Genomic DNA, 20,387 nt, shown 5'->3' with positions numbered 1-20,387 from the left:
ACTAAAAATACTTTCAACCTCCGCGTTACTTAGTGGTAATACTAAAAAACTAAATATGAATTCGACAAGTTCTAAAAAAGGAGGTTCGTTTAATGCATTTTTATGTTCTCGGACTTCCGACCAAAATTCCATGGTGAAGAGTACATTTTTCCATTGTATAGTTATAAGTTTTCGCCACTGTAGCTCTATTAATGCTATTTGACTTGAAGAATAACTATACTTATATTTTTCAAAGTAAGAAAATACATCTGGCTTTGAAATTTTCAACGAATTTTCAGCAGAAAGAGAATTTATCTTTTGTAGAGAACTCATATTTATTAGGTATTAGGTGTTCACAGGAACTATTAAAATTATTTTATTTTAGAAATTTTTTAAAAAAGGCTAGAAAAAAGTTACGAAGCTAAACCCGAAATTTCGAGGCTAAAGGCTAAATCTAGCCTCGAAAAGGCTAACCTGGCATCACTGTTTGTTAGTGTTAGTGAATTATAGTAGGGTGTGTAAAAAAAATATTAAAGGGATCCCAGCGGGTCACTATCCCCTTTACCCAACTTCTGCATACTAATTGTTATAAAATCTCAGTTTAGTCGATTAAACAATGAAAAGGCCAACAAATACAATACAAGGCTTGATGTATTTATTATTTAAGCATGGGCTGCAGCCATACAAAGTACATTATTTACATAAATAGTAAAGAAAAAAACAAGGCGAAGAATTCGTATTTTTGAAATGAAAAAAATTCAAATATACATGTATAAAAATATACTTATACATACATCTCAACAAGCATTTCAAAAAAAAAAAAAAAAACGTTTTTAAAAGTAATTTAAAGTGAATTAGCTTGAACAAACGATATATAACCGTTTTAAAAATTTTACTTATTTTGAGTTTTCTAATGAAGTAAACAAAATATGAGTACTGGGCAGGCTGCTATTGGTGTTGAAATAATATCAATTTTGTAATTTTTTTTCTAACATACTCTTTTTCATCCGTGCTTTTTTTCGTTTCAAAAAACAAACGAGGCTAATGGCTCATTCACTTACGTATATCTGCACACTCAGCACAAATCGGTAATGCTATTCTGCGGAGTTCTTAAAACAATAAAAATTTTATAATAGTAATGGAAAACAAAAGCTTAATTTTTGGAGAACGAAATAGCCTAATGTACAATATTGATAGATAAAAGACGGCTTGTTGAAATATACATATATTTAATCCCCTTTTTTACAAAAATTAAACGACAGCCTTGAGATTTTGTCTCCTTCTCTCGTTGTATATCTGTACTGTAACGTTTGGCAGGCTGCACAGTTCATTAGTAGCTATATAGAAGTATTACATATATGAGTTAACCTAACATTTATTTGCGTTCCTTCGAAATGGCGTCGAATATACCCAACAAGCATTTGGGCTTGAGTACCATTAGAGCTCATGTTGATAACTAACCACACTTCTAAAATCTCTTAGCATACTCAGCAAAAGAGGGAATTTTTTATAAAGCAAAAATGCTATTACTTAAGTTGAAAAATTTTAATTCCCAACTTGTAGTTCTTTCACTGGACACAAATGTAAAATTCCATATTACAGTGTTTTCACGAAACTAAAATGAAATATATATCATTTAAAAAATAAATAAATGTGAGGCGCGATTACCTCCGAAGGGATTGTAGGCCGAGCTTCTCTTCCAATTTCCGTCATGTTCCTTTGAATTTTTCCTACAAAATGGCGGGACGGGACCTACTTGTTTTATTCCGACTCCGAACAACATCTGCAAGGCAGATGAATTTTCACTGAGAGCTTTTGATGGCAGAAATACACTCGGAGTTCTTACCAAACACTGCCGAGGGGCGACCCCGCTAAGAAAAATTGTTTACTAATTGAAAAACCTTGTTTCTAGAATTTTGATGTTGCTTTGCCCGGGTCCTGAACCCAGGATCTTCGGTGTGGTAGACGGAGCACGCTACTATCACACCACGGTGGCCACTAATTTATTTTTTACTACTTACGCTTCATTGCTGCTATCAACCAGCTGTTTATTTCCCACAATAAACAGCTGTTGGTTCTGGTGGTACCACCTTGGAACATTTTTTCAACTCCACCTCAACTCGATAAGCAATGTAGGATGCCAACTGTAGAAATGTGTAGAATATTCATTTAGAACTGTACATTTCTCAAAATCTCACGAAATTAGGATAATAATTGGAAATCAACTTGAAAACTTATAATTTTACAAAGTTTCTCGACGGTTGGATAGGAGAATGAAGTTAGATATCAACTCGAGAATTATCTGTGAAATGTGATAGGCAGATGTCGCCGCTGTTTTTATTTAACTCATACGGCGAAAGGCTAAGCAGCGACATTTATTTTTGAAAAAGTAGGTTTTTAAAGGCCGCGTTGCCAACCTAAAAAGAAGTAATTAACAATTTATCTGGCTCACAAATTGAACCAAACTTCTATCTGGATTTATCTGGCTCAAATCGTTGTTGTTGCATTTACATGTAAAATTAAAGCCCCTCCCCAACACAAATATGGAACTTACCAAATTTACATGGCACTGCTCGGGGGGTGTTCGAGTGAAAAATTATTGGAAATATTTATGAACCTCTCCTCGTTGGTAGCAGCAATTACCGACGAGGATTTCACGTTAAGCCGTATGAGCTTTAAGCAGACTTTGACATAGTTCAACGAATCTTACTTAGCTCATACATAGAAAGTACCTCCCTTAAAAGTAGAGGAAGGTTCCCATTCTTTGTAAATTCAACGTGAAATTTATATCAACAGCCCTTTTTGTATTAACCTGGTACCTGGCGTAGCTGGTGTTAAAACCACACGGGGTAATTTTTTTTTTAAAGCGTGGCCGTAGGTTTACAATTTTGAAGCGGTCCGCGGTAATTTTTTAGTCTTTTATGAATATCTTTTTGTTGAAGCAAAACTTTTTGCCGTTGTTGTTGTTCATGTTGTAGCGATAAATACACTCCCCGAAGGTTTTGAAGAGTGTTATAAATGTTGATGGTCCTTTGGTGGATACAGATCCGGTACGTTCCGGTAACAAGGCAACAGAAAGGTACTAGCCCGACCATCTTGGGAACGATTTATATGACCACATTAAACCTTCTAGGCCATATCATTTTGATTATCGAATTCATTTCACTATTTAGTATAGTTTCTCATACAAAAGTTAAGTAACTGACATCTGTTGGAAAGTAGCAGCTGCTAAAACTGCGTTTACCGTTTTTCGTAATAGGTTGGCTGCGCCACCTTCATTTGACTCTTTTAGAGTGCACTAAACACAGCCTAACCTCACTTTTATGACATTTACGTAGCCGTTGAGTTTGGATTTGCCAGTTCGCCGTCGCTCTGCGTCGTTGTTGTTTTCTTATATTTCTGTTCGCAAGTCATTTTGGAATTTTGCAAATTGCGGCGGCCAAAAGAAATTTATATTCATTTGAATGACAAAATGAGCTTTAAAAATTATTTGAATTGTACGTGTTATAAAGAAATTGAAAATATTCCTTATGTGGCAAATTGAAAAAGGATAAAAATAAAAGAAAGTTGTGAATAATTGAGTTTTTTTGTTAAAAGAAGTACAATACGAAGTGAATATTAACGCGCCCTTAATCCCTGCAAGCAGTGTGCGCACCAGCAATAAAAAGGTTGGAAGTGTTACACCATTTAATAATTGGTTTTTGAAAATAGTACCTAATTTGCAGTACGATATAAAATTCATTATCAAGGCTGAAACGCCAGGTGTTTGTTCTTCCTTTATATACGTTCCAATGTAAACCAACGTCCGAGGTTGTAGAGCGACAGCTGCATCCGTAGTGTACACAAAACTAAACCAATGCGAATCTCTGCGTTGAATAGATTAGATAGAGAACTTGCAAAGGCACGTGTGTATATATATGTAAGTGTATCTTGCAATAATATGCAGCACAGTGAGTTGCTTTGAAAGTTTATAATGCAACATTATCATATATTAGTGAAATTTCGGATTCTAAATGATAAATAATAAACTCATCACAATGGAGACCATCGACGAACAGTCAAAAAGTGGTAAGTAAGACTAAAAAGCCAAGCGCCAACAATCGTCTAATAAACTCAAACCAATTTCACATGTACCTGTGTCTTCCATTTTGCGTTCGCATCCTATGGTTTTATCCTTTGAATTATTAAGTGCCCTCTGTTCAACCTACCTGTTGCATGGTTTTTGTTGCATTTTCTCCGTGTGAACGGGAATATGCAAATATTAACTTTGGTAAACAATGGTCGCAAAAGCTGGTTACGTGAGGCTTGTTTTGCTGCTTTTCATGCAAACTTTTTGCTTAATTTGATTGTCTAGCGAAGCGACTGAAGTATTCCCCTTGCCGTATCCAAGACTTAACTAATGATTTGTACTATGTTGTTATTTGCTGTAGCGATAAGGATACTCCCCTAAGCCTCTGGGGAGTGGTACTTTGCCGAATGCAGATCCGGGACATTCCGGTAACAACCACCCAGATCTATGAGGAAATTGGGGTCTCCAAAGCCTCGGTTGATAAAAAACAGGATTCGACACGGTAGGTGTGGTTGGCAATTCGTTTGGAGAAGCTTTAAATTGCGTTGGCAACCCCTTGATTCAATTTGGTATTGTAGTCATCTCTTAAGACAGGCACACCTGCCGCGGGTATATTCCAAGCCCACTCAACTTGGGTCAACTTGGTAAAATGTATATGTATGTAGTACCTATAAAGCTATAAGTATTTTGAGTACCTACTACATATTTTTGGAAACTGAACCAGATAGATACATTTAATTCAATATACTAGGTACCAGCACATTCAGGTTCAAAGCTGGCAGTTTGTATTTCTAATTATTCTTCAAAAATATACATATTTGGAGCTGTGACAACGTCGCTTAACAAAACAAAAGTCACTATTGACGCAATAACAGCTCGCTACTGCCCATTAGTATTGATGGAATGCCCACAAACATTTTGGATAATTTTTCCTCGAATAGTCCACGAGGTTTCTGTTGTTGTATTAACGATAAAGACACTCACCGGAACCCCAGCAGGTTAGGGGGTCAGAACATACTCGCTGTAGGTATGCCTGTCGTAAGAGGCGACTAAAATAGCAGATTCAAGGGGATGTGTAGCGCTACCCTCAGGTTGCGAGCGTAATATATAGCTTCTCCAAACCCAATTGTCAAACTTAACAATCCGCGGCGAATCCTGTTTCACTGACAGACGAGGCTCTGGCGACCCTAAGTTCCTGCTAGAACTTGGGGTTGGGGAGGGAGGGGATGGCCTGAAGGTTTAATGTGGTCACATAAATCGTTCCCGAGATGGTCGGGCTAACACCTTAATGGTGCTATGGTACCGGATCTGTATCCGGCAAAGAATCATCACATCGATAACACTCCCCAAAGCCTTCGGGGAGCAACCCTATCGCTACAACAACAATAACAACAACAACAACACTCACCGGAGGTGATGTATATTGGAACGATTTTCCGTCATCCTTTGTCAAATTTGGTTTTGAGACAAACCGGTTTCGGCGTTGTGCCATTATCAGTGTCGATTTTCGTTCTCGGAGGCTTTGGGGAGTGTTATGGATGTTGATGTTCCTTTGCCTGATATATGTACATAGATACGGTACGTTCCGATAACAAAGCACCATTATGGTACTAGCTCGACCATCTCGGGAACGATTAATATGACCACATTAAACCTTCGAAGCCATTCCGCCCTCCCCACCCCTAGTTCCATGAGGAACTTGGGTTCCCCAGAGACTCGCCTGCTAAATATGTGTATGATACACTAATACTTGTTACAGGATTCCCCTCGCGTAGGTGAGGTTGACAATTGGGATGTGGAAGCTTTGAAGCTATAAAGCTTTATATTGCGCTTATCAACCCCTTGAATCCCTCAACTGTTTTGGCGGAAAATGCAAATGTGTCGATTTTTTCTTTGATCACAGTAGTCTAGTGCTTTTGTGCACTTGTTCGCCTCTCTAACCAGGACAGAGAAGACTAGACGGTGTGTTTTTCAAAGCCATGAAAAGTATTTTTTGTTTTGAAGACAAATGCGATAAAAAGCTATAAAACACCGTCTAAATCGCCGTCGGTTATTTACTCAACTGTTTTTCACATTCCTTTGGATGTGGTTTCTCCACCCTTAAAATGCCTTTTCCGTTCATTCATAAGTGATGTTAACCAGTGTTGCCAGAAGGAATAATTTCTTTGGGGCTAGAATCTAGAAAAAAGGGCAGAAAGAGCTAAATTTCTTCAAGAAAATCAAAAAACCGTTGCAAAAATAGCTAAAGAATACGTATGTATGTATATTTTTCAATGTAAGTTTTCATATTTATTTCAAGTCAAACTTAACCCTTTCGGACCTGTTGGGACACATACATACATCCCAGAAAAAGTTTTCTTACAACTAAAATCTTAATTTTCCATTTAAACTCATTAAAAACTGTCCCGTCTGATATATTGAAGTTCAGGTAACGGTTCTATGTCTCCAATTAGGTTTATTTGTTGGTATAAATATGCCCCGTTAAGAGCTTACCGACATTCTCTAACTTTTAGTAATTAAAAAAAAAATTATTATAAACCTGTTCTTGTCCCAACGGGACCTAGACGTTCCGCTCAAAACACCGAATGGGACACATACATATGACCCACCCCTAGACCTCCCTGGAGGGGGTAGAGACTCCACTTCAAAATTTTCTACTTTTAAGGCCTATACTAAAGCTAAAATAATCAATAAACCAGGAATCTTCCTGCTGGTTGCTTTCAGGAACGAAAGGGTTAAATAAAATTATAAAAAAGGCACTACTGTACCAAAAAAAAAAATTAAGTACAAGAGAGGTACATAAATGATACTGTTTTTATAGTTCATTTAAATTTTTTAATAACAAAACCACGTTTTTTTTTAACTTTTGTTTTGCCATTTCGCAAGGTATTGTTAAAAAATAAGCAGTATTTTTCACACTGGTACTATGACGGCACGGCAGCTCTGTGAAGTTGGCACCTACATGTGCGAGTTATTAAAAAAACCATATCTCATTCGTTTGTCCATGTTTGTCCAGGAAAATTTTTCGTTCGTCTACCTTTTGTAAAAAAGTTATAACAAAAATATTTTTTTCTTTCGGAAAACCCCAAAATTTTTTTCTCGTTTTATTGTGCTAAATCGTATGTCCGTCGTTTGCCCATCGTTTGTCCAGGTTTGTCTAGGAAAAAATTTCGTTTCTCCACCTATTGTAAAAAAGTTATAACAAAAATATTTTTTATTTAAAAATTTGGGAAAAATTTAAACAACGTTACATCAGGACGTTTCGATTATACCTTGTTTAAATTTTTCCCAAATTATTAAATAAGTTATAAATAAAAAATTGCTTCAAATAAATGTTTTCATATATAAATATATGTATACTCGCAAATGGAGGTGCAAACTTCACACACGATTTTTTTTGTAATAACTTTTTAACAAAAGGTGGACAAACGAAAAATTTTCCTGGACAAACGAATGGAATTTGTTTTTTTTTTTTTAATTACTCGCAAATGGAGGTGCCAACTTCACAGTGCTGGTACTAAGACCATCTCGATCAGTCTGAGTACAGTTTTTCAGACTATTGAAACCGTTAATAACGTCGATTGTGGTAAGCCGTAGGTCATTGAAATTCAAGGCTGTTTCATGGTCAGAATGACAAACATAGTTTGGTGAAATAATATCATCAACTGTGAAGTTGGATTGAAAAAATTTGGCAAATAAGTTTGCAATGTCTACGGGGGAGGTAGCAAGTTTACAAACATTTTTGAAGATGAAGATGTTGCATGCGCGAACTTCAGTGGAAAGCAGCGGAGCTTCACAAAATTCGAGTAGGTCACTTCCACCATACCACAAATTTTAACACGATTTTTAACATAATTTAAGCACACAAAATACACCGATTGTAGTTTTGGAGTGTAAAAATTTGAATTCTGAACACATTAGCTGAATAAAAAGTGTACAGATAATTGTTAAATAATAAATACAGACAGTGGTAGTTTAACAAATTCAAACACGAACCAGGCAAACAGCAGCAGAGATCGTTGTTTATTTTAAAGTCAGGACAGAGATGGTACTTGACACAGTTTATCGATTAAAGTCTTTGTTATCAGTTATTACTGAATTGCGAAATCATACATAACGAGACAAATAAAATAAAACTTCGACACACATAAAACACATTACAAATTTCACAATACAAGTTGCCGAAATAGATTTGGAGTCAAAAAGGGGCAAACATTTTGAAGAGGGCCGAAAAAAAGAGCTAGGGGCTAAACCGGAATTTTTGGAGCTAAACGCAAAAAAAGGGCTAGATATGGCTCCAAAAGCACCAAACTGGCAACACTAATTTTAACAGCATGCATAGTTCAACTCTCCATCAACTGCAATTGCTTTCTGAAAAAGTACATAAGTATTTATTGCATATGGAGATAGAATTATGAATATTGGAACAAAACAAAATAAGTGAGATAGAATTACTTTTGCTATACATAATAACGAAAAACTGAACAACACAAACAAACATGTGCAACCGAACATAAAAGTAACGAGAAAGATAAATACAACCACCAACGACTATTCGACGAATTAGCCAAATATCTGACGATTTGGTAAACATACCTCTGCATAGATATGTACATATATATTTGCATACAGTTTTGGCCACATAACAAGTAACGGGTTTCAATGATTCTTATTTTTTGGCAAATTTATTAACGATACTTTCATTAAATATACATATATCACTTTTTAATTATGTATAGTACTTAAAACCAAAAATCTTTCATTAAATGTTGTTGTTGTTGTTGTAGCAGTGCTCCGCCCCATCCAATAGGTTTGATTGCTGACATACGTTACAAGCAGGACATATGTACATTATGTATCCGCCGAGCTAAAGTGACGCGCGTGTCTCCCAGGGGGGGGGGGGGGGTGGGGTGGTTGCTTTCCTCTACTGCGAGTTGAGGGTATTTGACTTCAAGAGCGGAGCTCGCCGGCATAGAGGCCTTTAAGTGGATCTTACTAAGGACATCTTTGTGCGTTTCTTCTACATACGGCTGAGTTGTTAGGTGTCGTATTTCCTCATAATGCGTCCGGAGATGACTTAATAAGTTCAATCAGATGTCTATTGGGATGCCCAGGTTTTTGGGTACTCAGCAGAAATTGTTTGTTCAGCATTTCATTTCTCTCCCTTATGGGGAGTACTCTCGCCTCACTGTTTACATGTTGCTCTGGGGACATAAGACAACCCGTAGCAGTTCTGAGAGTCCTGTAGTTTCTTCCAGTATGTATCCTTTAATCTCGACGACCATATTGGGTCTTTATCGATAATATAACAACAACCAGATTGGGTACGCGTAGCATGCAATAAGCCGGTCAATTGCTTTGCAAGCGGTAATGAGTGTGCCTCTATCTTTACCCCAAGTGCTGCCGGCAAGAGTTTTGAGGGTTTTGTTACGTCTCTGGATTTTAGGTACAATTGCGGGTGCATGCTCGCTAAAATGTTGATCCTGATCGCTCACATTCAGTATTTATGGACGTAACGCAGGCGGTAGCGTATTACCATCGGCGTGGATGTCCCATATGGTCGAAATTTTGTCTTTTCGCCGATTTGGTTGGTAACAATGTTAGGTTTCGGGAAGAAACCGAACATACTACAGGGACGTTTATTTTATTGCATATCTCAACAATGGTTGAGCCGGGACCTGTTGCCATTATCGGCGTAGGATACAATGGTAACCCTCTCTCTATCTAGAAAATAATTAGGTAGGTCCTAGGTACTAGTCATCACACTCCTCAGCAATCTAGGGCGTTGATCAGACAATTAAATAAAAGCGTTGGACGCCTCAAATTTCTAAAAATGTGATTAGGGATCAGTTGGTCTTATATATGACTATCAATAGAAATTTACGCGTCCAACGCTTTTATTTAATTGTCCGATCAACGCCCTAGATTGTTGAGGAGTGTGATGACTAGTACCTAGGACCTACCTAATTATTTTCTAGCTTTTAGTATTATTATTACTTCATGTACCAAAGTATTGTTTTCAATAAAACCGTTTAACTTAAAAAAATTTTTTTTTTTTTTAATTATTTTATTGAAAAAAGGGCACTATTTTTGAAAACTGTTTTTTTTTATCCATTTTCTGAGAAGATTTTTTTTTTCAACATCTTTTTTTAGTGTTTTGTATTAATAACTTTGTGAAATCGGCGATGAAAAATCGATGGACATGTTTAGCTGTCATAGAAGGCCGCCTGTGTTTTTTTTTTTTTCAAATAACTTTTGAATGGATTGAAACAGTTAAATTTCGCAATTCGCATTCTTATAACTGGCAGCGAATTTTCGACATGAAGAATAAACGGCCTAGACGGTAAAAAGTCCCCCCAGCGGGTTAGGGGGTTAGAATATATCCGCGGTAGGTATGCCTGTCGTAAGAGGCGACTAAAATATCAGATTCAAGGGGTTGTGTAGGGGTTGTGTGAATGTGATTATAACAAATCGTTCCCGAGAGGTCGGGCTTGGTACCGGAACGTACCGGATCTGCATCCGGCAAAGAACCATCAACTCGAGAACACTCCCCAAGGCCTTCCGAGAGTGTCCTTATCGCTACAACAAGAACAACAACAACGGTAAAAAGTTTTGCTTCAACCATAAGATATTCATAAAAAACTAAAAAAATTACTCCGGACTGCTCCGAAATTGTTAACCTACGGCCGCATTTTAAAAAAATAACCTCGGTGGTTTTAACACCAGCTACGCAATCCAAAGTATTCCGCGCATGTTTTTGCAGAAGTTTGTGTGTGTGTACAAGAAAATCATCAACATTACAACAATGAATTGAAAATTTTTCAAAAACTTTTGCAAATATCTCTTGACAGAATTAAAATTAATATCCACATTAATACGTACCTGGGTGTATCCAATTTTATGACCACCACTGTATCTTTCTACCTATGTACAAATAACTCTTGGAAGAATCTATGCATTGCAAGTCACATTTATGATTGCTTTGTATTTGTTGTTGCTGCCATTTGTTGAATTGCAATGAGTATTTCGTACTGATCCTACTTTTGTTAGTTTCCTCAAAATTTCGCTACGCTAGCTTACCTTTGGATATTGTTGACCTTTGGTTGCTTGCAACTTTTTAGTTCTTTGCTAAATATTTCTTTTGCGTTTTCGTTGCCTTTAAAACCTGATTTTGTTTGTAAGGATGCAGGTCAATTTTGAAAATAAAATGTGCAACAAAGTGGTTGTTTGTGAGTTCCCATACAAAAAAACAAAATTAAGATAAATCTTACCGAAAGCTTTCCAATACTGTAAGGTAAGGGCTGTTTACTCCGATTTTTCTTTAAATACATTTTTATATAGAATATTATCAAATCGAAGCTGAGCCTAAGAAACAACCGGCTAGCCGAGTAGCCTGCTATCCACTTCTGCAATAATAGTCTCTCCTGGAACCCTTTATCAGAAACCGAGCGTGGGGCAGTAAAGGAGTTTGCCGACTCTTATGTTTTTTCATATCAATCATCTGGATTCTAAAGTACCGGATCTGAATACGATGTATACGGTGTCTCATTATTTGCCTTTCAAATATGTATTGCCTTGCAAAAAAGTATTGATAGACTGAGGGTGGAATTTCTGCCTAATACCTAAAGTATTGATAGAGATTATTAAGGGAGTTCAGGCTTTTGTGCTAGACCGGTTCTTTAAGCGAGCGCATGGCATAGCAAGAAATAAAGGATTTATTATGTGTCTATAAATTATTTAGTGAATTAGTTCAAATGCTTTAGAATACTATTGTAAAATGTTTTTTCCTTTTTTGTGACAATGCGCCAAAACTCCAAATGCGGGCGATTTGTGTCATTAAAACTAAAATTGTTGAATCTCCACCAGTAGAGGCCAAACGTTAGTGCACGACGGCCTGTTATCTTCATTATCATTCATTGACTCTCAACTGTTATGTTTTGCTTAGGGAATATATATTTATAACATAAAAGCATTCGTTTCGCCACTTTAGGTACATTCCGACAAACAACTGCTTGTTATAGCTCCGTTTCCAAGAGGTTATGATAAGATACGTCACCTACTCTCTCAGCCGTTTCATCTAGATAAGCATAATGAGGCTCTATGCCTAATCCAGAAAAAAATTAAACACCTTCGCGGGTCGCGCCCGGTGAACTCCGTTATTTATTTATTTATATTCGAGCTTTTGTACCACCTAAGAAAAAATCTTGTCAGAGGATTCCATGGTACACCAAAGAGTTGAAGAAATTCAAGAATTTGAGAAACAAATTTTATAAAAGGTTTAAGTCTTCAAATGGCTCTTATAAGCATTTTTACTTGAGATATGCGAAGAAGTTCACATCTCTTAATAAATCTCTATACAGGAATTATGTGCGCAAGTTTGAGCGCGAAATTAATAGTAACCCTAAGTCTTTTTGGCGATACGCGAACTCGAAGAAGGCTCGCTCAAATATTCCAACAGGAGTGTTCTACAATGAGACTAGGGCAGGTTCAACTTACGAAGCCGCTAATCTCTTTGGGGAATTCTTCAAATCGAACTTTTATAGTGATCCCAACCTGTGTGAAATTTAACGATACCAGTTCAGAGAGCCTGGCTGTTACAGTAAACCTTTTTGCTGATTTTTTCAAATCTACATTTGCTGTTGATGCGGATGATATTAACAACAGGTATTCCTTTGATACACCAAACCCTTTAAACTTTGGGTCCCTGTCTGTATCTGAAATGGACATTAATAAGGGTATCTCCTGCTTACAGTCCTCACTGCAAAATGATATAGATGGTTTGTCCTGTTCTTTATTTAAAAGTTTAGTAGTTCTCTTTGTGTTCCATTGCGCCATATTTTCAATACTTCGCTTTCGACCGGAGTTTTTATTGATCGCTGGAAGCTGGCGTCTATCACCCCAATCTTGAAGTCAGGCAATAAAAATGATGTAAAGAATTATAGGCCAATATCAAAATTGTCGACCTGTTCCAAACTTTTTGAAAAGGCAGTTAAGGACAAGTTATCGTTCGCTATCAATAAAATCATCGATCCATTTCAGCATGGTTTTATTGCAGCGCGTTCGACTGTCACAAATCTTGCGGTTTTTCCCAGTTTTATGTCTCGGCGTTCAAGGATGAATGTCAAGTTGACACCATATATACAGATTTTTCCAAGGCTTTTGACACAGTTTCGCATAAATTACTTTTGTGGAAACTTGAAAACATGGGCTTTCATTCAAGTTTTCTGTTGTGTTTGAAGTCTTACTTAGAAAACAGGATATATTTTGTTGAAATCGAGAAAACTAAGTCTTACAAATTCTTAGCAACTTCGGGTGTACCACAAGGTAGCATCCTTGGTCCTATTTTATTCATAATTTTTATTAATGATGTTGGCTCTTGCTTAAAATATTCTAATTATTTACTTTATGCAGACGATTTAAAACTCTTCCGTAAGATCACCGGTATTTCTGATGCTTTGCGTCTGCAGGTAGATCTGAATGCTATTAACGATACCTCTCTGAAGTTGGCAAGACAACTTTTACGTGGAAAAAAATTACCTATTGAGAAAATTGTCGTGAATTTGCCGTAATTTATCCGTGAAACAAAAAAATTTGCCGTGGCCATATTTTAGAAAATACAGGGTGGCACGCCAACTTCACGTGAAGTTAGCGTGCCACCCTCGGAAAACCACCTTAGAGACCAGCTAGGAAAATAATTCTTGCACACGAATTTGCCGTAAATTTGCCGTAGGTAAGTGGCATATTATATAATTTCGAAAAAATAAAATTTAACTTTTTTTATGGTGTACCGCCAACTTCACGTGAAGTCAGCGTGCCACTTTTCGAAAACCTCCTTAGACACCAGTTAGGAAAATAATTCTTGCACGTGAATTTGCCGTAAATTTGCGTGCATTATGCGTGAAACAAAAAAATTTGCCGCGGCCACGTTTTTGAAAATACAGGGTGGCACGCTAACTTCACGTGAAGTTGGCGGTGCACTATAAAAAAAATTTGAAATTTCTTTTTTCGAATTTATAAAATATGCCACTTATCTACGGCAAATTTACGGCAAATTCGTGTGCAAGAATTATTTTCCTAGCTGGCCTCTAAGGTGGTTTTCTGAGGGTGGCACGCTAACTTCACGTGAAGTTGGCGGTGCACCATAAAAAAAATTTGTTTTTTTTTTTTGAATTTATAAAATATGCCACTTATAAATAAAAAATAAATGTAAGGCGCGATAACCTCCGAAGAGATCTAAGGCCGAGCTTCTCTTCCAATTTGCGTCGTGCTCCTCTTGATTTTCCCTACAAATTGGCCGGACGGGACCTACATGTTTTATGCCGACTCCGAACGGCATCTGCAAGGCAGATGAGTTTTCACTGAGAGCTTTTCATGGCAGAAATACACCCGGAGCGCTTGCCAAACACTGCCGAGGGCGACCCCGCTTAGAAAAATTTTCTTCTAATTGAAAAACCTTATTTCTAAAATGTTGATGTTGCTTGCCGGGGTGCGAACTTGGGGCATACGGTGTGGTAGGCGGAGCACGCTACCATGACACCACGGTGGCCGCCACTTATCTACGGCAAATTCGTGTGCAAGAATTATTTTCCCAGCTGGCCACTAAGATGGTTTTCTGAGGGTGGCACGCTAACTTCACGTGAAGTTGGCGGTGCACTATAAAAAAATTTGAAATTTATTTTTTCGAATTTATAAAATATGGCACTTATCTACGGCAAATTTACGGCAAAATCGTGTGCAAGAATTATTTTCCTAGCTGGCCTCTAAAGTGGTTTTCTGAGGGTGGCACGCTAACTTCACGAGAAGTTGGCGGTGCACCATAAAACACATTTTAAATTTTTTTTTTTCGAATTTATAAAATATGCCACTTATCTACGGCAAATTTACGGCAAATTCGTGTGCAAGAATTATTTTCCTAGCTGGTCTCTAAGGTGGTTTTCCGAGGGTGGCACGCTAACTTCACGTGATTCACGGATAAATTACGGCAAATTCACGGCAATTTTCCCAATAGGTAATTTTTTTCCACGTAAAAGTTGTCTTGCCAACTTCAGAGAGGTATTAACGATTGGGATTCACAAAATAACCTGCGACTCAACATTAGTAAATGCTGTCACATAACGTTTACTAAGTCAATGAATATCCTTTCGTCCGTGTATTCGATTTCAAACGTAACGCTTGCCTCAGTTGATGAGTTTCGTGATCTTGGCGTAATTTTCGATTCGTGTTTTACCTTTGCTAATCATGTTAACTTTCTTATAACAAAAGCTTATACCCTTAGCTTTCTTACGACGATATGCGAAGGATTTCAAAGACCCATATACGAGAAAGATTTTGTATAATTCTTTAGTACGTTCAAAGTTAGAATATGCCTCAGTCATTTGGAATCCGATATACTCTTCACACTCTTTAATAATTAAACGAGTTCAGCGGAAATTCATGCGGTTTTCTCTTCAACCTCTACACTTTGATAATCCCATGCCACCCTACAATGCGAGATGCATGCTTATCAATGTCTTGCCACTTGAAGTCAGGCGTTCTGTACAAGGCTTAATGTTTATTTTTGATATAATATCTGGCGCTATTGATTGCTCTGAACTTCTGGGTCAGGTAACTTTCAATGTCCATAACAGAGCCCTCCGCTTTCACAATACATTCCGTATTGAAGTGTTGCGTTCTAATTACTTCAGCTTTGCTCCTCTTCTAAGAGGACTTGTAGAATTCAATAACCTATCTAGGAGTCTAGATCTTGACTTTGCCATGTCTAGGTCTCTCTTCAAGGCATGTATTGAGTCTTACTATCTATCACATTAAGTCATATTTAAATTAATAATTTATTACTAAGTAACCCTGTAATCTAGTCAGTAAGGTATGTTACCATTGACTCAATAAAGAAATGAAATCATCGCCAAATATAATCTTTCATTTAAATAGCCCAATAAATTTTGGCTCTCTCGTGCTTACTTTAGAAGATATAGTTGAAGGAGTGAATGACATTAAACCCTCTATGAAGCTTGATATGGACGGTTTTTCGTCATATCTTTTTAAGAACTGTGGAGCTTTGGCTCTTCCTCTTCTTCTCATTTTTAACAAATCCCTTGGAAGTGGAGTTTTTATTGATGGGTGGAAGTTTGCCTCAATTACCCCTATTCATAAAAGCGGTAATAAAGCAACTGTAGCTAACTACCGCCCTATTGCAAAATTATCAACAACGTCGAAGCTGTTTGAATACATCGTTAAACAGAAGATGTATTTCTCTCTAAGTCACATAATTTTCTGCAATCAACATGGCTTCGTGTCTTCATGATCATATAAATGATGCAATTGCTAATTCATACGCAATGCTTGCCTTTATACGCCGTTGCAGTACTGATTTTACTGATCCATACACTCTAAAACTTCTTTACACCTCGATGGTTCGTTCCACGTTAGAATACGCTGTGTTTATATGGAGGCCATTTTACGATTGCCATATAAAGAGGCTAGAACGGGTGCAAAAGAGCTTCATAAAATTTGCTCTGCGCAGATTAAACTTTGAAGAGCCTATTCCGTCTTATAATGCTAGATGTCTCCTTATTAACCTGAAGACGTTGGATAACAGAAGAATCTTGCTTTCGCTTAGCTTTCTCTTTCATTCAAGGCAAAGTAGACGCTCCGACTCTTACAACGAATTAACTTCTTGGTTCCACAGAGGAACCTAAGAAGTAATGATTTGTTTTTATTGAATGCGTGAGGACTAACTATGCATATTATGCTCCTCTCACCAGAACCTTACGAGAATTTAATTTGTTCTCAAATTCTTTGAATATAGATTTCTCAATTGAAAAATGTAAATTTAAATTACAATTAAATGGATTTTTAACTTGAACAATTATTTTGTAAATATATTTAATTCGTTATGTAGTCTGTAAGAAACATTGTATTTCAAAGATTACTACCTTTAAATAAATAAATAAATATCTACAGGACACAGTCCACATAGATAGGCAAATACTTAAAAATAAAAACCTTAAAATAAAATACGTTAAAATTATATACATACTTATAATAACACAATACGAAAAGTTTATTAACATATGTAGTCTCAGCGACTTAAATAAATTTTAATATTAATCACAAAAATATATATACATACTTATTTAATCATTCATCAAATTAACTTAAACGTCTAAGAGACAAACAGAGGCATAGGGGTTTACACCTTACATATGTAATAGTATGTAGCTACTTTTTAATTCTGAATATCGAGTCGCAGTCATCTGTAAGTTTTTGCAGTGATTATCAGAATACACAATTCAACCCTTGCAGAAGAAGAAAGCAGTGGAACGAACGCACCTTACAGCCATATCTCTTTGGTCCAACCTCAACCTTGTTGACAATGCAAGTTTCTTCTGACTCCCGTTGTAGGATATTGATGACAATTAGATAATAATTACATTTAAGTATTGGATGGGGCGAAGCACTGTCAACACTACAACAAACCCAGGTACAAACACATCAAACAGTTGTTTAACTTGCTTTTTAGGTCTAAACCTATTTTCAAATTTCTTGGGCCTGTACAGTGCAAGTTTGTAAATGTAATTTTTGTTTCTTGATCTCTTCGTTTCATTATTGTTTAGATACAAAATTATTGTTTTCTATAGACACAAAACTACCGACACACATCTGCCATACCTCTCTGAAGTTGGCTAGACAACTTTTACGTGGAAAAAAATTACCTATTGGGAAAATTGCCGTGAATTTGCCGTAATTTATCCGTGAAACAAAAAAATTTGCCGTGGCCATATTTTAGAAAATACAGGGTGGCACGCCAACTTCACGTGAAGTTAGCGGGCCACCCTCAGAAAACCACCTTAGAGACCAGCTAGGAAAATAATTCTAGCACACGAATTTGCCGTAAATTTGCCGTAAAGTGGCATATTATATAATTTCGAAAAAATAAAATTTAACTTTTTTTATGGTGCACCGCCAACTTCACGTGAAGTTAGGGTGCCACTTTTCGAAAACCACCTTAGACACCAGTTAGGAAAATAATTCTTGCACGTGAATTTGCCGTAAATTTGCCGTGAAACAAAAAAATTTGCCGCGGCCATGTTTTAGAAAATACTGGGTGGCCCGCTAACTTCTTGCACACGAATTTGCCGTAGATAAGTGGCATATTTTATAAATTCGAAAAAAGAAATTTCAAATTTTTTTTATGGTGCACCGCCAACTTCACGTGAAGTTAGCGTGCCACCCTGAGAAATTATTTTCCTAGCTGTCCTCTAAGGTGGTTTCCTGAGTGTGGCACGCTAACTTCACGTGAAGTTGGCGGTGCACCATAAAAAATTTGAATTTTTTTTTTTTTTCGAATTTATAAAATATGCCACTTATCTACGGCAAATTTACGGCAAATTCGTGTGCAAGAATTATTTTCCTAGCTGGTCTCTTAAGGTGGTTTTCTGAGGGTGGCACGCTAACTTCACATGAAGTTGGCGTGCCACCCTGTATTTTCTAAACTATGGCCACGGCAAATTTTTTTGCTTCACGGATAAATTGCGGCAAATTCACGGCAAGTTTCCCAATAGGTAATTTTTTACCACGTAAAAGTTGTCTTGCCAACTTCAGAGAGGTATCGGCCATACATATATTTGTCTTGCAATTTTCAAATTAAACATTTGTTCATTGGTCAAGAGCAGCGTGCATACACGTGATTAAGTGAGGGAGTGAGTGATTGAGCGACTATTTGTATTGAAAGCAAAATAAAACTAAGATGTTCATCCATAACTCGTGTTTGGGATGCATCCCATCGCAACGCATTGATGAGAAGACTCCAAATCATTGTTGATTTGCTAAGTTGGCTGACAAACCCACCCCACATGCTGTCTAGTACAGTGAGGGAATTTCTCCAGCGTCCTGTTGCAATGAACTTAATTGGATTAGCAGCTGGATGTATGCCATTGAAGACACACGCATATTTGTAGAAAAAAATGCTTTCTTTATAAATAATTGAGAGCTCTGTGAAGTTGGCACCTACTTGGGCGAATAATTAAAAAAACATATCTCATTCGTTTGTCCAACGTTTGTCCATGTTTGTCCAGGAAAAATTTTCGTTTGTCCACCTGTTGTTAAAAAGTTATTTCAAAAAAAAAAAAAAATCGTGTGTGAAGTTGGCACCTCCATTTGCGAGTATTTAAAAAAACTAAATGCCATTCGTTTGTCCATCGTTTGTCCACGTTTGTCCAGGAAAAATTTTCGTTTGTCCACCTTTTGTTAAAAAGTTATTTCAAAAAAAAAAAAAAAAAAAAAAAAATCCTGTGTGAAGTTGGCACCTCCATTCGCGAGTATTTGAAAAAACCAAATGTCATTTGTTTGTCCATCGTTTGTCCACGTTTGTCCAGGCAAAATTTTCATTTGTCCACCTTTTGTTAAAAAGTTAGAACAAAAACATTTTTTTTCGAAAAAACCCAAAAAATTTTTTTGTTTCGCTTTATTGTGCTAAATCGTATGTCCATCGTTTGCCCATCGTTTGTCCATGTTTGTCCAGGAACAATTTTTGTTTGTCCACCTTTTTTTAAAAAGTTATTTCAAAAAAACAAAAATTGTGTGTGAAGTTGGCACCTCCATTTACGAGTAATTAAAAAAACCAAATGCCATTCCTTTTTCCATCGTTTGTCCACGATTGTCCAGGAAAAATTTTCGTTTGTCCACCTTTTGTTAAAAAGTTATTTCAAAAAAAAAAAAAAAAAAAAATCGTGTGTGAAGTTGGGCACCTCCATTTACGAGTAATTAAAAAAACCAAATGCCATTCCTTTTTCCATCGGTTGTCCACGAAGTTATTTCAAAAAAAAAAAAATCCTGTGTGAAGTTGGCACCTCCATTCGCGAGTATTTGAAAAAGCCAAATGCCATTTGTTTGTCCATCGTTTGTCCACGTTTGTCCAGGAAAAATTTTCGTTTGTCCACCTTTTGTTAAAAAGTTATAACAAAAACATTTTTTTTTCGAAAAAACCCAAAAAATTTTTTGTTTCGCTTTATTGTGCTAAATCGTATGTCCATCGTTTGCCCATCGTTTGTCCATGTTTGTCCAGGAAAAATTTTTGTTTGTCCACCTTTTTTTAAAAAGTTATTTCAAAAAAACAAAAATCGTGTGTGAAGTTGGCACCTCCATTTACGAGTAATTAAAAAAACCAAATGCCATTCGTTTGTCCATCGTTTGTCCACGTTTGTCCACGTTTGTCCAGGAAAAAGTTTCGTTTGTCCACCTTTTGTAAAAAAGTTATAACAAAAATTTTGTTTTCCAAAAAACCCAAAAAAATTTTTGTTTCGCTTTATTGTGCTAAATCGTATGTCCGTCGTTTGCCCAT

At 36.6% G+C, this 20,387-nt stretch overlaps 1 protein-coding gene across 4 annotated transcripts in view; it reads left to right on the top strand.

Moving 5' to 3' along the window:
- The first annotated feature begins 3,361 nt into the window (after window positions 1-3,361).
- The window catches only part of pbl (epithelial cell transforming 2 pebble), a 106,016-nt gene continuing 88,990 nt past the window's right edge, over window positions 3,362-20,387 (top strand). For 3 of the 4 annotated variants that reach the window (XR_010953789.1, XM_067790297.1, XM_067790300.1), the window contains exon 1: window positions 3,362-4,047. Coding sequence is in view for 3 of the 4 variants with exons in the window: in XM_067790297.1 (XP_067646398.1) it covers window positions 3,993-4,047 (55 nt within the window). In the remaining variant the exon portion in view is untranslated. The remainder of the gene's footprint in view (window positions 4,048-20,387) is intronic. The other variant, XM_067790299.1, reaches the window with a different exon arrangement.

This window comes from Eurosta solidaginis, chromosome 5 (genome assembly GCF_040869045.1).
Source record: "Eurosta solidaginis isolate ZX-2024a chromosome 5, ASM4086904v1, whole genome shotgun sequence".
NCBI classification, from domain to species: domain Eukaryota; kingdom Metazoa; phylum Arthropoda; class Insecta; order Diptera; family Tephritidae; genus Eurosta; species Eurosta solidaginis.
Note: the sequence above shows the minus strand (reverse complement) of the source record. Positions and strands in the feature narration are given on the sequence as shown.